We start from the raw sequence: 17,971 nt of genomic DNA on the forward strand, positions 1-17,971 counted from the left end.
GGACAGGAGAGCTTGTGTCCCTGGCGAAATCCATTCTGAGACTAGCCAGGAACTGAAGGCAGAGGCCTCAGTGGGGAAAAAAAAAATCCCTTGCAGGAGGAGGTAGGGAGTACCATTTGACTAGTGGTGGGGGATTTCTGCATGAGGTGGAAGACGCTCAAAACTCATCTTGTAGTTTCTATATTACTGAAAATTTGAAAATTTTATATAAAGAACAGAGAGAAGCGTAACAACTTATGTGGCTGATTTCAAGCACTGTTCACAGTAGGCCCTGCTTCTGAAAATATTTGCTTCTCCTTATGTGATTTTAGTCCAATATTTTGCAGCTGTGCTGGTAGACCTAGGGTGTGATACACTGTCCGGAGGATGCTGTGAAATAGGGAGCTCAGACCTTCAATGCTCCGTCCCTTAATCCACCCTGCTGCCTGATGGGAGGGACTACAAGTAGACAGGGAATGTAGGAGAATACCGTATTTCAAAGCTTGTTGAGGAAGAAGAGATATGGCATAGGGAATTGAAAAGCGGACTAGGAATGGAGAACGTTTTCTTGAAGGCTCCGCTTTGTCCCCCATGACATGTTCTCACTAAATATCACACTTCATGGCCGAGTTCAGATTACATCTTCCTTCCCTGCTCCAATACACAACCAACTTTATCTTACTTTCTCTACCTTATTTTCCCATTACTTCTGATGGAACAACTTCCATCTCTGAAAAGGAATCAGAGCATGTCCTTTAAGTATCTTTCCTCTTTCAATGTATTTTCATTTTTTATTACAGTTAATGTCTTGTTCAAAATTTATAGCAAACAAACCATCAGGAAGACAACATAAACACATACCACACATAACTTAGGAGGATGAAACAAAATTATAGGAAAAAAAATTATAAGAAATGAGAATGCTCCCTAAAGCCCATTGGAAAATAAATTCCCATTGAAGAGGTTGGTTTGAGCCCCTTTTAGAGTCTTACAGAAATCCCACTTAAATACACACAAAACAAATCTGGGAAGAAGCTCTTTTAAGGAATCAACAAAATACTAATTTACGCTACTGATATTTTTCTATGATGCAGCTCCCATAAGATGTCACATCCTAACTCAGGAGATAACTAACTTCAATAGCAGAAGTTTTCATAAGATCTTAGAATAGCATAATGCCAAATAAGAAGCCCTGCACATAAACTCTACCTACCTTGAATTTCTTGGAACTGTTTTGCAAGTCCAAGCTGGCTATGAGCCAGCTGTCCGAAGGTTCCTTGGCTGACCAAAGCAAGCGATCAAAGCTTTCATCATCAAATCTCACATAGAGGTTCAGCCGGCTGGGCTCTGATGGAGACCCCGAAGATGTGGCTATCTGGTAGACCAGTCGAAGGCAGCTCCATTCCTCAGTCTGTACATCAGAACTCAGCAGCACGGCTTTCTCCCCCTGCTTGGCAAAGGAGGTGTCCACGTAAATGTAATGGCCTGGAAGGAGAAAGGGACACAGAGAAGAGATCAATCTTCTGCTCACAACTCAGGAAAATACACAACTGTGGTCCAGTAAATCTGAGGGCAGATACTGCCTGCAGATGCATTTTGTGGGGCCACTGAATGTTGCCTGAACATAGGGTCTCTGCTTCTGGTGAAAAATTAGAAGGTCCAGTAACACTGAGGCTACTTGCACATGACACATGACAATAACAATCCAGAGCTGAGTAGTGCTGCCTCTTCAGAGGTGGTATGCGGGCTCCATTTTGCCATAATCCCCACTACTCCCTATAACCTTCTGACATTGAAGCCAAGTATCTGTTGCCTATTATCACCTTCTAACAGGCCCATTTAGTACATTGCATTCATCTTCCTGGTCCCCATAGGCATATGAGTTTGAGAACCCAGGCTAAGGGGCTTCAGAATCTGGAGGAGCAGCATTCCTCTACTGGAGTCAGAAAGTCTCCCTTCCCTTTCCATAGCTCCCCTCATCCCTAATGACTCAATCTGCATTTGACTTGCCTCATTATTGTAGATTAAATTGATTTGGTTACCTTAGATCTTAGAGCCTAGGCAGAAAACGTTCATTGCAAGTTCATTAGGCATAAGACTCTCCTCCTCTAGACTCTTCCACGACCGAATCTCATAGTTCTGATAACTAAGTGAGAAAGTACGTGCAAAACATGTAGGACAGGGCTTGGAAATCAGTAGACACACTGGGCCCAGCAAGCATTATTTCCCTCTCCTCCCTTGTCCCCTTCCTCGCTCCCTCCTTCCTCCCCTTCCCTTCTGTCCTCCCCTTCCCTTTTCTCCCATCCCTCTCCACTCCCTCCTCCTTTCCTTTCCCTCTTTCACTCCCCCTCCCTCCTCCTGCCCCCTCTCCCCTCATCCTCCTAATATGGACAAGGGGTGCTCTGCTGGCTACAGCAGGCTGTAAAACAGCATTTCTATGACCAAAAAAAGGGGTTGGAACCGAGAATTCTCACTTGAGCCTTCCAAGTCTAACTCTGGTCGTTGGCTTCCTTAACACTGATCTGATCTGCCTGTGGGTCTTGGGGACCCTCTGCCTTTCTGACCTGAACCCTCATGCTTGCTCAGAGGTTCCCACATTCGTGGCCAGCATCTAATAGGCAGTCTTCTGTCATGTGACCACCCACCCTACCCCTTGCATTTGGGGCTTCCCAACACTAAATTCTTACTGGAAAGGCCCTAAAAGGCCTCTTTGCTTGATGTTCTTCAGCCCCTCTTCCCACACTTGCTGCCCCAAATGCTCATCCCAGCCCCATCCTGTGGCAAGTGCAGACAGGCCAGTGGCAGCTCAGCTGATGACCTCCCTCACAGTTAAGGAACAGTTAGGGCGTTGACTTCAAGGAGCCTCACTTGCCTGTGGAAGCTTTCAAGATCAAGATCTATTTCCAGCTGGCAGTCTTCTCAACATAGCAACTACCCACTGGGTGCAAATACAACTGCTTCTAGATGCCAACCCAGGCACTCTCTGTGGATAAACCTGGCCCTTGCAGTAATCACCAGCAACACCATTACCGCCTAGGTACAGCAAACACTCATGAACCAGGTGCTGCTTTAAGTGCTTCACGTATATTTACTAGCTGTGGGGTTTGTTGGGTTTTGAAGCACTAAATAAGCTGGGGTTCTTTTTTTTTTTTTTGCGGTACGCGGGCCTCTCACTGCTGTGGCCTCTCCCGTTGCGGAGCACAGGCTCCAGACGTGCAGGCTAAGTGGCCATGGCTCACGGGCCCAGCCGCTCCGCGGCGTGTGGGATCCTCCTGGACCGGGGCACGAACCCGTGTCCCCTGCATGGGCTGGCGGACTCTCAACTGCTGCGCCACCAGGGAAGCCCCTAGCTGGGGTTCTTGATGCCAACCCTTTTTTGAAACATAATGTTGCTTCATTATGACACGAGGGAATGAATAAGCACCATCCTCCTTGTCCCACCCTGCTACTACCCCAAAAGAAGGGACTCTAAGCAGACTGGTAGTGGGGTGGGGTGGAGATGGGAATTGATGGAGATTCCTGAGAGCACTTCGAACCTTTTCTGAGGAAGTAGAGGGTTGGTACATGGGATATAAAAGAAGAAAGAAACAAAGAAAGTCCGTGCTGTGTCCTATGGATGTTTACATTGCTTGCCAACTTGGTTGCCGTACGAGGCCCACTTCTCCCTGGGGCACTTGCCCAATTTCTTTCCCTCCTTCCTTTCCCCATTCTAGAAAGGAACAACTCACAGCAGGGCCTCTCAAACTTGAGCCCAGAGTCACCTGGAGGGCTTGTTCAAACCCAGATTACTGGGCCCACTCCTAGAGTTTCCGATCCAGTAGGTCTGGGGTGATGCTGCACATCTAACAGACCGCATTTCTGAAAAGTTCCAGGTAATGCCAATGCTGCTGGTCTGTGGGTCACAATTTGAGAACCACTGATTTACACATCTGACAGAGAAATAGGACTCATTCTCAGGACACTTCTTATCTATCAAAGAAAGGTCAGGCATGTAAGTACTGATAGCATGCAAAGGAGGGAGGAAATAGTTTTACATGGAGGTAGAACTCAAACTTAAGTAAATGTGTGTTATAGTAGGCTCAATGAGTACATCTACTGGTGATTATCTTGATTTTTCAGTGAATGTCATAAAACAATCTTTCTTGACATAATCTTTTATTATATCAGATTTTATTATAAGCATATGCTAATGCTCTTATGTTAAAAGCCTTTGAGAACACACAGTATATAAAATGTATTATTTTAAATACCATGATGTTATACAGTATGAAAGTTAATGCTATTTATTGAGTGATTTTGACATCTTGCCCATAAATATTGGCTGTTGCAAATTATTGAGATTCTGCATGCAAATTACAGACCTCAAAATCGCTCTTAGGTCATGCTGTGTGGATATGCCTATTAGCTGCATTACAGTCCATCCAAAGATTTATCCACCCAAGTGATTTTGCATCCACTCAGCTGAATAATGCATTTTCCTAGATCAAATAACTAGCTCAAGAGCTACCCACCTCCACTACCACTGCCAATCTCAAAACAGATTTTCTTAGTTAATCACTACAGTTTTTTTTTTTTTTGCTCAGCCTGGATATAGCCTCAGAATCCTTCTAAATACAGTGTTCCATGTAATCACTACCAATTAATCTGAACTAGCACCTAAGCTGGAACTATTTCTTATCCTTGCTTGTGGTCAGATTACATCTTGTGGTCATATTAGAGCCAAATTGAACTAAAAGGAATGTGGCACATTTTGAAGCGCTTTTAGAAAATTAAGAAAGAATGAGGAAGATACTGATATCAGGCATGGTGACTTTCCCTGGACTGCCACTAATAAAATTGCTATTCTAGAAAAAAATGATAGTTTTTGGTGAGCTGTTTATTTCTCTTACTTTATTAAAAATAATCATTTCAATAAACAAATGGGACCTAATCAAACTTACAAGCTTTTGCACAGCAAAAGAAACCATAAACAAAATGAAAAGACAACCTACAGAATGGGAGAAAATATTTGCAAACAATGCGACTGACAAGGACTTAATTTCCAAAATATACAAACAACTCATACAACTCAATAACAACAAAAAAACCCAAACAACCCTATCAAAAAATGGGCAGAAGACCTAAAAGGACATTTCTCCAAAGAAACATACAGATGGCCAGTAGGCACATGAAAAGCTGTTCAACATCACTAATTATTAGAGAAACGCAAATCAAAACTACAATGAGGTACCACCTGACACCGATCAGAAAGTCTACAAATAGAGAGGACCTTCAAGATGGCGGAAGAGTAAGACGTGGAGATCACCTTCCTCTCCACAGATATATCAGAAGTACATCTACATGTGGAACAGCTCCTACAGAACACCTGCTGAACGCTGGCAGAAGACCTCAGACCTCCCAAAAGGCAAGAAACTCCCCACGTACCTGGGTAGGGCAAAAGAAAAAAGAAAAAACAGAGGCAAAAGAATAGGGACGGGACCTGCACCAGTGGGAGGGAGCTGTGAAGGAGGAAAGGTTTCCACACACTAGAAGCCCCTTTGCGGGCGGAGACTGCGGGTAGCGGGAGGGAAGCTTCGGAGCCACGGAGGAGAGCGCAGCAACAGGGGTGCGGAGGGCAAAGCAGAAAGATTCCCGCACAGAGGACCGGTGCCGACCGGCACTCACCAGCCCGAGAGGCTTGTCTGCTCACCCACCGGGGTGGGCGGGGCTGGGAGCTGAGGTTCGGGCTTCGGTCGGAGCGCAGGGAGATGACTGGGGTTGGCGGTGTGAACACAGCCTGAAGGGGGCTAGTGCGCCACAGCTAGCCGGGAGGGAGTCCGGGGAAGAGTCTGGACCTGCTGAAGAGGCAAGAGACTTTTTCTTGCTTTATTGTTTCCTGGTGCGCGAGGAGAGGGGATTCACAGCGCTGCTTAAAGGAGCTCCAGAGACGGGCGCGAGCCGCGGCTAACGGTGCGGACCCCAGAGACGGGCATGAGACGCTAAGGCTGCTGCTGCCGCCACCAAGAAGCCTATGTGCAAGCACAGGTCACTATCCACACCTCCCCTCCTGGGAGCCTGTGTAGCCCGCCACTGCCAGGTTCCTGGGATCCAGGGACAACTTCCCTGGGAGAACGCACAGCGCGCCTCAGGCTGGTGCAATGTCACGCTGGCCTCTGCCACCGCAGGCCCGCCCCGCACTCCGTGCCCCTCCCTTCCCCCTGGCCTGAGTGAGCCAGAGCCCCCGAATCAGCGACTCCTTTAACCCCGTCCTGTCTGGACGAAGAACAGATGCCCTCAGGCGACCTACACGCAGAGATGAGTCCAAATCCAAAGCTGAACCCCCAGACCTGTGCGAACAAAGAAGAGAAAGGGAAATCTCTCCCAGCAGCCTCAGGAGCAGCGGATTAAAGCTCCACAATCAACTTGATATACCCTGTATCTGTGGAATACCTGAATACACAATGAATCATCCCAAATTGAGGAGATGGACTTTGGGAGCAAGAATGTATATATATATTTTCCCCTTTTTCTCTTTTTGTGAGTGTGTATGTGTATGCTTCTGTGTGTGATTTTGTATGTATAGCTTTGCTTTTACCATTTGTTCTAGGGTTATGTCTGTCCTTTTTTTGTGTATAGTTTTTAGCACTTGTTGTCATTGGTGGATTTGTTTTTTGGTTTGGTTGCTCTCTTCTTTCTTTCTTTTTTTTTATTACTTAAAAAGTTTTTTAAAATTATTTTTTATTTTACTAACTTTATTTTATTTTACTTAATTTTAATTATTTTATATTATCTTCTTCTTTCTTTTTTTTCTCCCTTTTATTCTGAGCCATGTGGATGAAAGGCTCTTGGTGCCCCAGCCAGGCATCAGGGCTGTGCCACTGAGGTGGGAGAGCCAAGTTCAGGACACTGGTCCACAAGAGACCTCCCAGCTTCACGTAATATCAAATGGCAAAAATCTCCCAGAGATCTCCATCTTAACGCCAAGACCCAGCTCCACTCAACGGCCAGCAATCTACAGTGCTGGACACCCCATGACAAACAACTAGCAAGACAGCAACACAACCCCATCCATTAGCACAGAGGCTGCCTAAAATCATAATAAGGCCACAGACACCCCGAAACACACCACCAGACGTGGACCTGCCCACCAGAAAGACCAGAGCCAGCCTTATCCACCAGAACACAGGCACCAGTCCCCTCCACTAGGAAGCCTCCAAAACCTACTGAACCAACCTTAGCCACTGGGCACAGACACCAAAAACAATGGGAACTACAAACCTGCAGCCTGCGAAAAGGACACCCCAAACACAGTAAGTTAAGCAAAATGGGAAGAGAGAGAAACACACAGCAGATGAAGGAGAAAGGTAAAAACCCAACAGACCTAACAAATGAAGAAGAAATAGGCAGTCTACCTGAAAAATAATTCAGAATAAGGGTGGTAAAAATGATCCAAAATCTTGGAAATAGAATGGAGAAAATACAAGAAACATTTAACAAGGAACTAGAAGAACTAAAGAGCAAACAAACAGGGATGAACAACACGATAAATGAAATTTAAAATTCTCTAGAAGGAATCAATCACAGAATAATTGAGGAAGAAGAATGGATAAGTGACCTGGAAGATAAAATAGTGGAAATAACTACTGCAAAGCAGAATAAAGAAAAAAGAATGAAAAGAATTGAGGACAGTCCCAGAGACCTCTGGGACAACATTAAATGCACCAACATTCAAATTATAGGGGTCCCAGAAGAAGAAGAGAAAAAGAAAGGGACTGAGAAAATATTTGAAGAGATTATAGTTGAAAACGTCCCTAATATGGGAAAGGAAATAGTTAATCAAGTCCAGGAAGCACAGAGAGTCCCATACAGGATAAATCCAAGGAGAAACATGTCAAGACACACAGTAATCAAACTATCAAAAATTAAGTACAAACAAAACATATTAAAAGCAGCAAGGGAAAAACAACAAATAACACACAAGGGAATCCCCATAAGGTTAACAGCTGATCTTTCAGCAGAAACTCTGCAAGCCATAAGGGAGTGGAAGGACATATTTAAAGTGACGAAGGAGAAAAACCTACAACCAAGATTACTCTACCCATCAAGGATCTCATTCAGATTTGACGGAGACGTTAAAACCTTTACAGACAAGCAAAAGCTAAGAGAATTTAATACCACCAAACCAGCTTTACAAGAAATGCTAAAGGAACTTCTCTAGGCAGGAAACACAAGAGAAAGAAAAGACCTACAATAACAAACTCAAACAATTAAGAAAATGGTAATAGGAACATACATATCGATACTTACCTTAAAGGTAAATGGATTAAATGCTCCAACCAAAAGACATAGACTGGCAGAATGGATACAAAAACAACACCCATATATACACTGTCTACAAGAGACCCACTTCAGACCTAGGGACACATACAGACTGAAAGTGAGGGGATGGAAAAAGATATTCCATGCAAATGGAAATCAAAAGAAAGCTGGAGTAGCAATACTCATATCAGACAAAACAGACTTTAAAACAAAGACTATTTATTACAAGAGACAAAGAAGGACATTACATAATGATCAAGGGATCAATCCAAGAAGGAGATATAACAATTGTAAATATTTATGCACCCAACATTGGAGCATCTCGATACATAAGGCAAATACTAACAGCCATAAAAGAGGAAATTGACAGTAACACAATCACAGTAGGGGACTTTAACACCCCACTTTCACCAATGGACACATCATCCAAATGAAAATAAATAAGGAAACACAAGCTTTAAATGACATTTTAAACAAGATGGACTTAATTGATATTTATAGGACATTCCAGCCTAAAACAACAGAATACACATACTTCTCAACTGCTTATGGAACAGTCTCCAGGATAGATCAAATCTTGGGTCACAAATCAAGCCTTGGTATATTTAAGAAAATTGAAATTGTATCAAGTGTCTTTTCCAACCACAACACTATGAGACTAGATATCAATTATAGGAAAAAATCTGTAAGAAATACAAACACATGGAGGCTAAACAATACACTACTTAATAACCAAGAGGTCACTGAAGAAGTCAAAGAGGAAATAAAAAAATAACTAGAATGAAATGACAATGAAAACACGATGACCCAAAATCTATGGGATGCAGCAAAAGGAGTTCTAGGAGGGAAGTTTATAGCAATACAATCCTGCCTTAAGAAACAAGAAACATCTCAAATAAACAACCTAATCTTACACCTAAAGCAATTAGAGAAAGAAGAACAAAAACCCCAAAGTTAGCAGAAGGAAAAAAATCATAAAGATCGGATCAGAAATAAATGAAAATGAAATGAAGGAAACGATAGCAAAGATCAATAAAACTAAAAGCTGGTTCTTCGAGAAGATAAAATTGATAAACCATTAGCCAGACTCATCAAGAAAAAAAGGGAGAAGACTCAAATCAACAGAATTAGAAATGAAAAAGGAGAAGTAACAACTGACACTGTAGAAATACAAAGGATCATGAGAGATTACTACAAGCAACTCTATGCCAATAAAATGGACAACCTGGAAGAAATGGACAAATTCTTAGAAATGCAAAACGTTCCGAGACCGAACCAGGAAGAAATAGAAAATATGAACAGACCAATCACAAGCACTGAAATTTAAACTGTGATTAAAAGTCTTCCAACAATCAAAAGCCCAGGACCAGATGGCTTCACAGGCGAATTCTATCAAGCATTTAGAGAAGAGCTAACACCTATCCTTCTCAAACTCTTCCAAAATATAGCAGAGGGAGGAACACTCCCAAACTCATTCTACGAGGCCACCATCACCCTGATACCAAAACCAGACAAAGATGTCACAAAGAAAGAAAACTACAGGCCAATATCATTGATGAACATAGATGCAAAAATCCTCAACAAAATACTAGCAAACAGAATCCAACAGCACATGTAAAGGATCATACACCATGATAAGTGGGGTTATTCCAGGAATGCAAGGATTCTTCAATATATGCAAATCAATCAATGTGATACACAATATTAACAATTCAAGGAGAAAAACCAAATGATCATCTCAATATATGCAGAAAAAGCTTTTGACAAAATTCAGCACCCATTTATGATAAAAAACCCTCCAGAAAGTAGGAATAGAGGGAATTTTCCTAAACATAATGAAGGCCATATATGACAAACCCACAGCCAACATCATCCTCAATGGTGAAAAACTGAAAACATTTCCACCAAGATCAGGAACAAGACAAGGTTGCCCACTCTCACAACTATTGTTCAACATAGTTTTGGAAGTTTTAGCCACAGCAATCAGAGAAGAGAAAGAAAGAAAAGGAATCCAGATTGGAAAAGAAGAAGTAAAGCTGTCACTGTTTGCGGATGACATGATACTATACATAGAGAATCCTAAAGATGCTACCAGAAAACTACTAGAGCTAATCAGTGAATTTGGTAAGTAGCAGGATACAAAATTAATGCACAGAAATCTCTTACATTCCTATACACTAATGATGAAACATCTGAAAATGAAATTAAGAAAACACTCCCATTTACCATTGCAACAAAAAGAATAAAACATCTAGGAATGAACCTACCTAAGGAGACAAAACACCTGTATGCAGAAAATTATAAGACACTGATGAAAGAAATTAAAGATGATACAAGTAGATGGAGAGATATACCATGTTCTTGGATTGGAAGAATCAACATTGTGAAAATGACTCTACTACCCAAAGCAATCTATAGATTCAATGCAATCCCTATCAAACTACCACTGGCATTTTTCACAGAACCACAGCTAAAAATTTCACAATTTGTATGGAAGCACAAAAGACCCCAAATAGCCAAAGCAATCTTGAGAAAGAAAATCGGAGCTGGAGGAATCAGGCTCCCTGACTTCAGAGTATACTACAAAGCTTCAGTAATCAAGACAGTATGGTACTGACACAAAAACAGAAATATAGATCAATAGAAAAGGATAGAAAGCCCAGAGATAAACCCATGCACATATGGCCACTTTATCTTTGATAAAGGAGGCAAGAATATACAATGGGGAAAAGACAGCCTCTTCAATAAGTGGTGCTGGGAAAACTGGACAGCTACATGTAAAGGAATGAAATTACAACACTCCCTAACACCATACACAAAAATAAACTTAAAATGGATTAAAGACCTAAATGTAAGGCCAGACACTATCAAACTCTTAGAGGAAAACATAGGCAGAACACTCTATGACATAAATCACAGCAAGATCCTTTTTGACCCACCTCCTAGAGAAATGGAAATAAAAACAAAAATAAACAAATGGGACCTAATGAAACTTCAAAGCTTTTGCACAGCAAAGGAAACCATAAACAAGATGAAACGAAACCCTCCGAATGGGAGAAAGTATTTGCAACTGAAGCAACTGACAAAGGATTAATCTCCAAAATTTGCAAGCTGCTCATGCAGCTCAATATCAAAAAAACAAACAACCCAATCCAAAAATGGGCAGAATACCTAAATAGACATTTCTCCAAAGAAGATATACAGATTGCCAACAAACACATGAAAGAATTCTCAACATCGTTATTCATTAGAGAAATGCAAATCAAAACTACAATGAGATATCATCTCACACCAGTCAGAATGGCCATCATCAAAAAATCTACAAACAATAAATGCTGGAGAGGGTGTGGAGAAAAGGGAACCCTCTTGCACTTGGGAAGTATTCCTTGGGTGGGAATGTAAATTGATACAGCCACTATGGAGAACAGTATGGAGGTTCCCTAAAAACTAAAAATAGAACTACCATACGACCCAGCAATCCCACTACTGCACATATACCCTGAGAAAACCATAATTCAAAAAGAGTCATGTACCAAAATGTTCATTGCAGCTCTATTTACAAGAGCCAGGACATGGAACCTACCTAAGTGTCCATCAACAGATGAATGGACAAAGAAGATGTGGCACATATATACAATGGAATATTACTCAGCCATAAAAATAAACGAAATTGAGTTATTTGTATTGAGGTGGATGGACCTAGAGTCTGTCATACAGAGTGAAGTAAGTCAGAAAGAGCAAAACAAATACCATATGCTAACACACATATATAGAATTAAAAGAAAAAAAGAAAAGTTTTGAAGAACCTAAGGGCAAGATGGGAATAAAGACACAGACCTACTAGAGAATGGACTTGAGGATACAGGGAGGGGGAAGGGTAAGCTGGGATAAAGTGAGAGAGTGGCATGGACATATATACACTACCAAACCTAAAATAGATAGCTAGTGGCAAGCAGCCGCATAGCACAGGGAGATCAGCTCGGTGCTTTGTGATCACCTAGAGGGGTGGGATAGGGAGGGTGGGAGGGAGGAAGATGCAATAGGGAAGAGATATGGGGACATATGTATACGTATAACTGATTCACTTTTTTATAAAGCAGAAACTATCACACCATTGTAAAGCAATTATACTCCAATAAAGACGTTAAAAAGATGTCTATAAATAAGTAATGCTGGAGAGGGTGTAGAGAAAAGGGAACCCTCCTACATTGTTGGTGGGAATCTAAGTTGATGAAGCCACTATGGAAAACAGTATGAAGTTTCCTCAAAAAACTAAAAATAGAATTACCATACGATCCAGCAGTCCCACTCCTGGGCATATATATGGACAAAACTATAATTCAAAAAGATATATGCACCCTTATGTTCATAGCAGCACTATTCACAATAGCCACGACATGGAATCAAGCTAAATGTCCATTGATAGATGAGTGGATAAAGAACATGTGTTATTTATATACAATGGAATACTACTCAGCCATATGTAGTATGGCTACTTTGCAGCAACATGGATGCAACTAGAGATTATCATACTAAGTGAAGTAAGTCAGACAGAGAAAGACAAATACCGTGTGATATCACTTATATGTGATACAAATGAATGTATCTATGAAACCGAAACAGATTCACAGACATAGAGAACAGACTTGTGGTTGTCAAGGGGGAGGGATCGACTGGGAGTCTGGGGTTAGCCGATACAAACTATTACATATAGAATGGATAAACAACAAGGACCTACTGTATAGCACAGGGAACTGTATTCAATATCCTGAGATAAACCATAATGGAAAAGAATATTTTAAAATGTGTATATATGTATAACAATCATTTTGTTGTTCAGCAGAAATTAACACAACATTGTAATCAACTATACTTCAATTAAAGAAAAAAAGAAAGAAAAAAATCATTTCACCACTTAATGAAGTTTCCTCTGTGTATGAAATATTTCATTTATTCCATCCTAATGAGATTGACAGCTGGAATTTAATCTTGGACATAATTTACATACAATAAAATTCACCCTTTTAATGCAGTTCAGTGTTTTTTAGTATACTCACAAAGTTGTGCAACCATTACCACTATCTATTTTCAGAATCTTTTCATCCCCCCCAAAGGAAATTCCATACCCATTAATAGTCATTCCTCATTTTTCCCTCCCCCTAGCCTCTGGAAGCCATGAATCTACTTTCTGTGTATATGGATTTACCTATACTGGAAATTCCATATGAATGGAATTATATAATACGTGGTCTTTTGTGACTGACTTCTTTCACTTAGCACAATGTTTTTGAGGTTTATTATGTTGTAGCATATATCAAAATTTCATTCTTTTTTGAAGCTGAATAATATTCTATTTTATGGATATATCACTATTATTTATCCCCTCATCAGTTGGACATTTGTGTTGTTTCTACTTTTGATTAATATTAACAATGCTAATATGAACATTTTTGTGCAACTTTTTATGTAGACATAAGTTTCAATTCCCTTAGGTATATGCTTAGGAGTGAAATTGTTAGGTCATATGGTAACTCTACATTTAACCCTTTGAGGAGCTGCCAAACTGTTTTCTGAAGTGGCAACACCATTTACATGTCTACTAACAGCGTATGAGAGTTCAACTTCTCTACATGTTCACCAACACTTGTTACTGTCCATCTTTAAAAAAATTATTACAGCCATCCTAGTAGATGTGAAGTGGTATCTAATAGTGCTTTTGATTTGCATTTTTCTAATGGCTAATGAGGTAGAACATCTTTTCATGTGCCTATAGGCCATTTATATATCTTCTTTGGAGAAATGTCTATTTAAGTCCTTTGCTCATTTAAAAAAATTGGGTTATTTATCTTTTTATTGTTAAGTTATAAGAGATTCTACATAATCTGGATACTAGATTTTATCAGACACATGATTTGCAAATATTTTTTTCCCATTCTGTAGGTTGTCTTTTCGCTTTCTTAATGGTCTTCTTTGAAGTACAGAAGTTTTTAATTTTGATGAAGTCCAATTTTCTATTTTTTCTTTGGTTGTGTGTACTTTTGGTGTCATAACTAGGAATTAATTGTTTAATTTAAGGTCATGAAGGTTTACACCTATGTTTTCCTCCAAGAGTTTATAGTTTTACCTCTTACATTTAGGTCTTTGATATATTTTGAGTTAATTTTTGCCCATTAAATTGTCTGGACACTTCCGTTGAAAATCAATTGAGCATAGATATAAAGGTTTATTTCTGAACTGTCAGTTCTAGTCCATTGATCTATGTCTATCCTTATGCCACTACCACACAGTCTTGCTTACTATAGCTTTGTAGTAACTTTGAAATTGAGAAGTGTGAGCCTTCTGACTTCATTCTTATTTTTCAAGACTGTTTTGACTATTCTGGGTCCCTTGCATTTCCATATGCACCTAAAGATCAGGATAGGATAGGGTAAGTTAAAATACCACAAAGTTCACGGTTCTTACTGATACTCAATCCTTTTCCTTGAATAAATGTTTATGGGGAGAGGATTTTCTGAAGTCCTTACTCTACCATTCCTGCAGACATCACTCCATTTCCCAACTTTTTAACCAGTAAGAATAGAAAACAATGCTTCAGAGATGTTAAACACAAACAAGAAAAAGGCAAAGGATGGCAGAAATCACATGTGGACTGGGTTGTTGACTATGACGCATGGGGCCAAGGGTCTGGGGGAGATTTACTAGCCACAGTGTTGGAAACATGATGACAGGAGGGGAGGGAAGGACCCTTTTCAAATACTGCTGCTTAGGTAATTTGAACTAATTTATGAGATAGTTATTGGAAATGATAAAATCTTTATAAGGGGTCAGAAAAGGGCCATAAACTTCCAAACAGATTTTTTTTTAAAGTCAGCAGTCAAAACCAATAATTAAACCATCCTGCCAGAATGGACAGGCTCCACATGCCTCAGGGTCTGAAGGTGTCTTCTAGTCACATGCAGGCATCAGAAAACAACAGAAAAGGCTTTTCTGTTCCAGTGAAGGCAGACATAAAAACTGAGTCTTGAGGTCATCCTCAAATGCTACACATATCTGCACAGCTCGAGCTCAATGTATTAATGACTTCTATTAGCCAAGCCACAGTGTGATGGGACTAAATCCCAGGCCATCACTATGGTGGTATGGCCAGGGCATAAATCACGAGGGACTTCTTGGTATCCCTGCAATTCTTTTTGCTAATGAATGTACTGGCATTCAGGTGTGATAATTATGCTGGGGTGACCATATGGAACAGTGGTTGCAAAGCATAACCTTGGCTTAAAACTTCATCGTGCATATGCTAAATGCATGATCAGTTTCTTTACCTGCAAAATGGGAATAATAAACAGTGGAGTCCTATTACATATACATTCAATATTTGAGAAATCACTCAGTATACTTAGAAAATGACAAACCAACTAAAGCACTGCAACCAGTGCAATACATACATACTTTTATGAAATAGGTTTTTCATACGAATAGCCACTAAATGAAATTTATTTTATGTATTTCAACACAAAAAGGAAAATCGGCTGTGTTGTACATAGAAATGGTATAACATATAGAAAACCATGTATGCTATACTCTGTGTAATTTAAGGAACTTTCAAGGGCAATTTTGACGGTATCCAATTTTCACTTTTCATGCTGACTTTAGAAAGTAAAGCTCAAGTGAGAAATGATTTCATATCTACAGAGTTGTTGTGGAAACCTGATGAAAATGATATATATAAAAATGCCTTGTAAAGTGTAATGTTAATCGTTAATTATTTCTCTTCTCATCATGGCGGCAGGGGTGGGGGGAGTCCTTTAGTTGTTCAACAGAAAGAAATTTATATTGTCTTCTTACTTTTTTTCCACTATGGTTCAGAGGTGATATTCGTTCAGGTAACAGACCAGCAGCACATTCACAATGCTGACATGAGAACAGTCTTCATTCTTTTCAACCTAATTGACTCTGCTGTTGAAATCTACACCTTTGTCCTCTTGAGTACTAGGGCTCTCCTGGCTGCCCATCCTCAGCAGTTCCCATCCTCACAGCTAAGTCCCATGGCTCTCACCCAGGATTAACCACCATCTGAAGTAGAATTCAATATATTTACCCCTGATATCGTTCTGGCTGAAACCTTGTGACCCAGGTCTGATAATGCTGCCTACATCTCTGTTTGTTTAGCTCTTAGTGTCTCGCATGTCTAAGACAAGGACACTGCCTTCTTTTGGGCAGCTTCCTTCCCAGGGCTGAAGTCCAGTCCCTGAACTCAGGCAAGGATCTTCTTGCCAGATTTCCTGAATGCCCTACTGCCTGCCTGTCTGGATTGGGCCCTGTCTGTGGAAGCAGAGTGGTTAAAACTCTGTGGCTATTGCTCCAGCCAGATATTGGTTGAAATCCCAAACACACTACTTACAAATCATGTCACTTTCAGCCAGTCACATATGCTGAGACTCTCTTTCTTCACAGGTAAAATGAGGATGCTAAATACTGACTTTGCAGAGTTTTAAAGAAGATTAAATAAGATTAGCTCTTAGCACAGTGTCCAAGGGCATGTGGTAAGCTCTTAATGAATGTTAGGTCTTATTTTTCCAAAGATCTGATCAGCATGATTTTCCTGATGGCTAGCCCATCTCATCTTCTCATACCGGACCTCCCTGATATTAACTGCTACTAGTTCTGCCTGCTGCCTATTGTCTTGCCCTTCTGACACCGACTTCTGCCCACTGTATGGAAGATCCATGTGCAGCTGCATCCATTCTTCCTAGTGCCTGCTCCACTACTCTGGGCACATCTTTTTCTAGGTCCCAGCCCCTCCCGGTCTGTCCCGTCCCATTGCCCAACTATATTTTCTGTTGGCTATCATCTTTAGGCTCCACCAGCTGATCAAATCAGCCTGGACAATAATACATGCAAAGCATCTGGCAAATGCTCATAAAGTATTTTGCAAAGAACCAGATTCCTTTCATGGAGAGAGGAGGCTTCCATGCAACTGCATCCTGAATTATGTGTCAGCCATCAGCTTACATTTTGAAGGAGTCTTGCTTTCTTTGCACATCAAAGACTTTGCAAAAATTAAAAAGTATAGAAAATGCAATGGGTACAGGGGTTCTCAAAAACAGTTGATTGTGTTATTAGAAAACAAATGGTATAGTATTCCCCAAATGTAAAAACTGTATTAAATATTTGTTAATCAGTCAGATTGACAATTATTTATAAATGTACTGGTTGCCTCTGGCAGAAGAATGTTCTGTTCTGAAAATATCTAAGAAAAATCACAAATGTCTCTGACTTACATAAACTATTCTCACCTTCTGTTTGAAGTTTCCAACTTTACTATTATCCTCTGTAGTTGTTTAGTGAATCACTATATGAGTATAATTTTGATCATATGAAAATGAAGACAGCTTTCAAGAATTCATCTCGGACTTCCCTGGTAGCACAGTGGTTAAGAATCTGCCTGCCAATGCAGGGGACACGGGTTCGATCCCTGGTCTGGGAAGATCCCACATGCCACGTAGCAAATAAGCCCGTGTGCCACAACTACTGAGGCTGCGCTCTAGAGACCGTGAGCCACAACTACTGAAGCCCACATGCTCCACAACAAGAGAAGCCACCGCAATGAGAAGCCCGCGCACCACAACGAAGAGCAGCCCCTGCTCGCCGCAACTAGAGAAAGCCCGCGCGCAGCAACGAAAGACCCAACACA

The 17,971-nt window shown here is 40.7% G+C and overlaps 1 protein-coding gene across 2 annotated transcripts in view; it reads right to left on the bottom strand.

Annotated features, from left to right (window-relative positions):
• Positions 1-17,971, bottom strand: part of MAMDC2 (MAM domain containing 2) — a 189,251-nt gene that overhangs the window by 90,150 nt on the left and 81,130 nt on the right. For both annotated transcript variants that reach the window (XM_027105708.1, XM_027105709.1), the window contains one exon: positions 1,193-1,464. In XM_027105708.1, coding sequence (XP_026961509.1) covers positions 1,193-1,464 — 272 coding nt within the window. The remainder of the gene's footprint in view (positions 1-1,192; positions 1,465-17,971) is intronic.

Source organism: Aethalodelphis obliquidens, unplaced genomic scaffold (assembly GCF_003676395.1).
Source record: "Aethalodelphis obliquidens isolate GAN/ISIS:26980383/991018 unplaced genomic scaffold, ASM367639v1 scaffold7, whole genome shotgun sequence".
Classification (NCBI taxonomy): domain Eukaryota; kingdom Metazoa; phylum Chordata; class Mammalia; order Artiodactyla; family Delphinidae; genus Aethalodelphis; species Aethalodelphis obliquidens.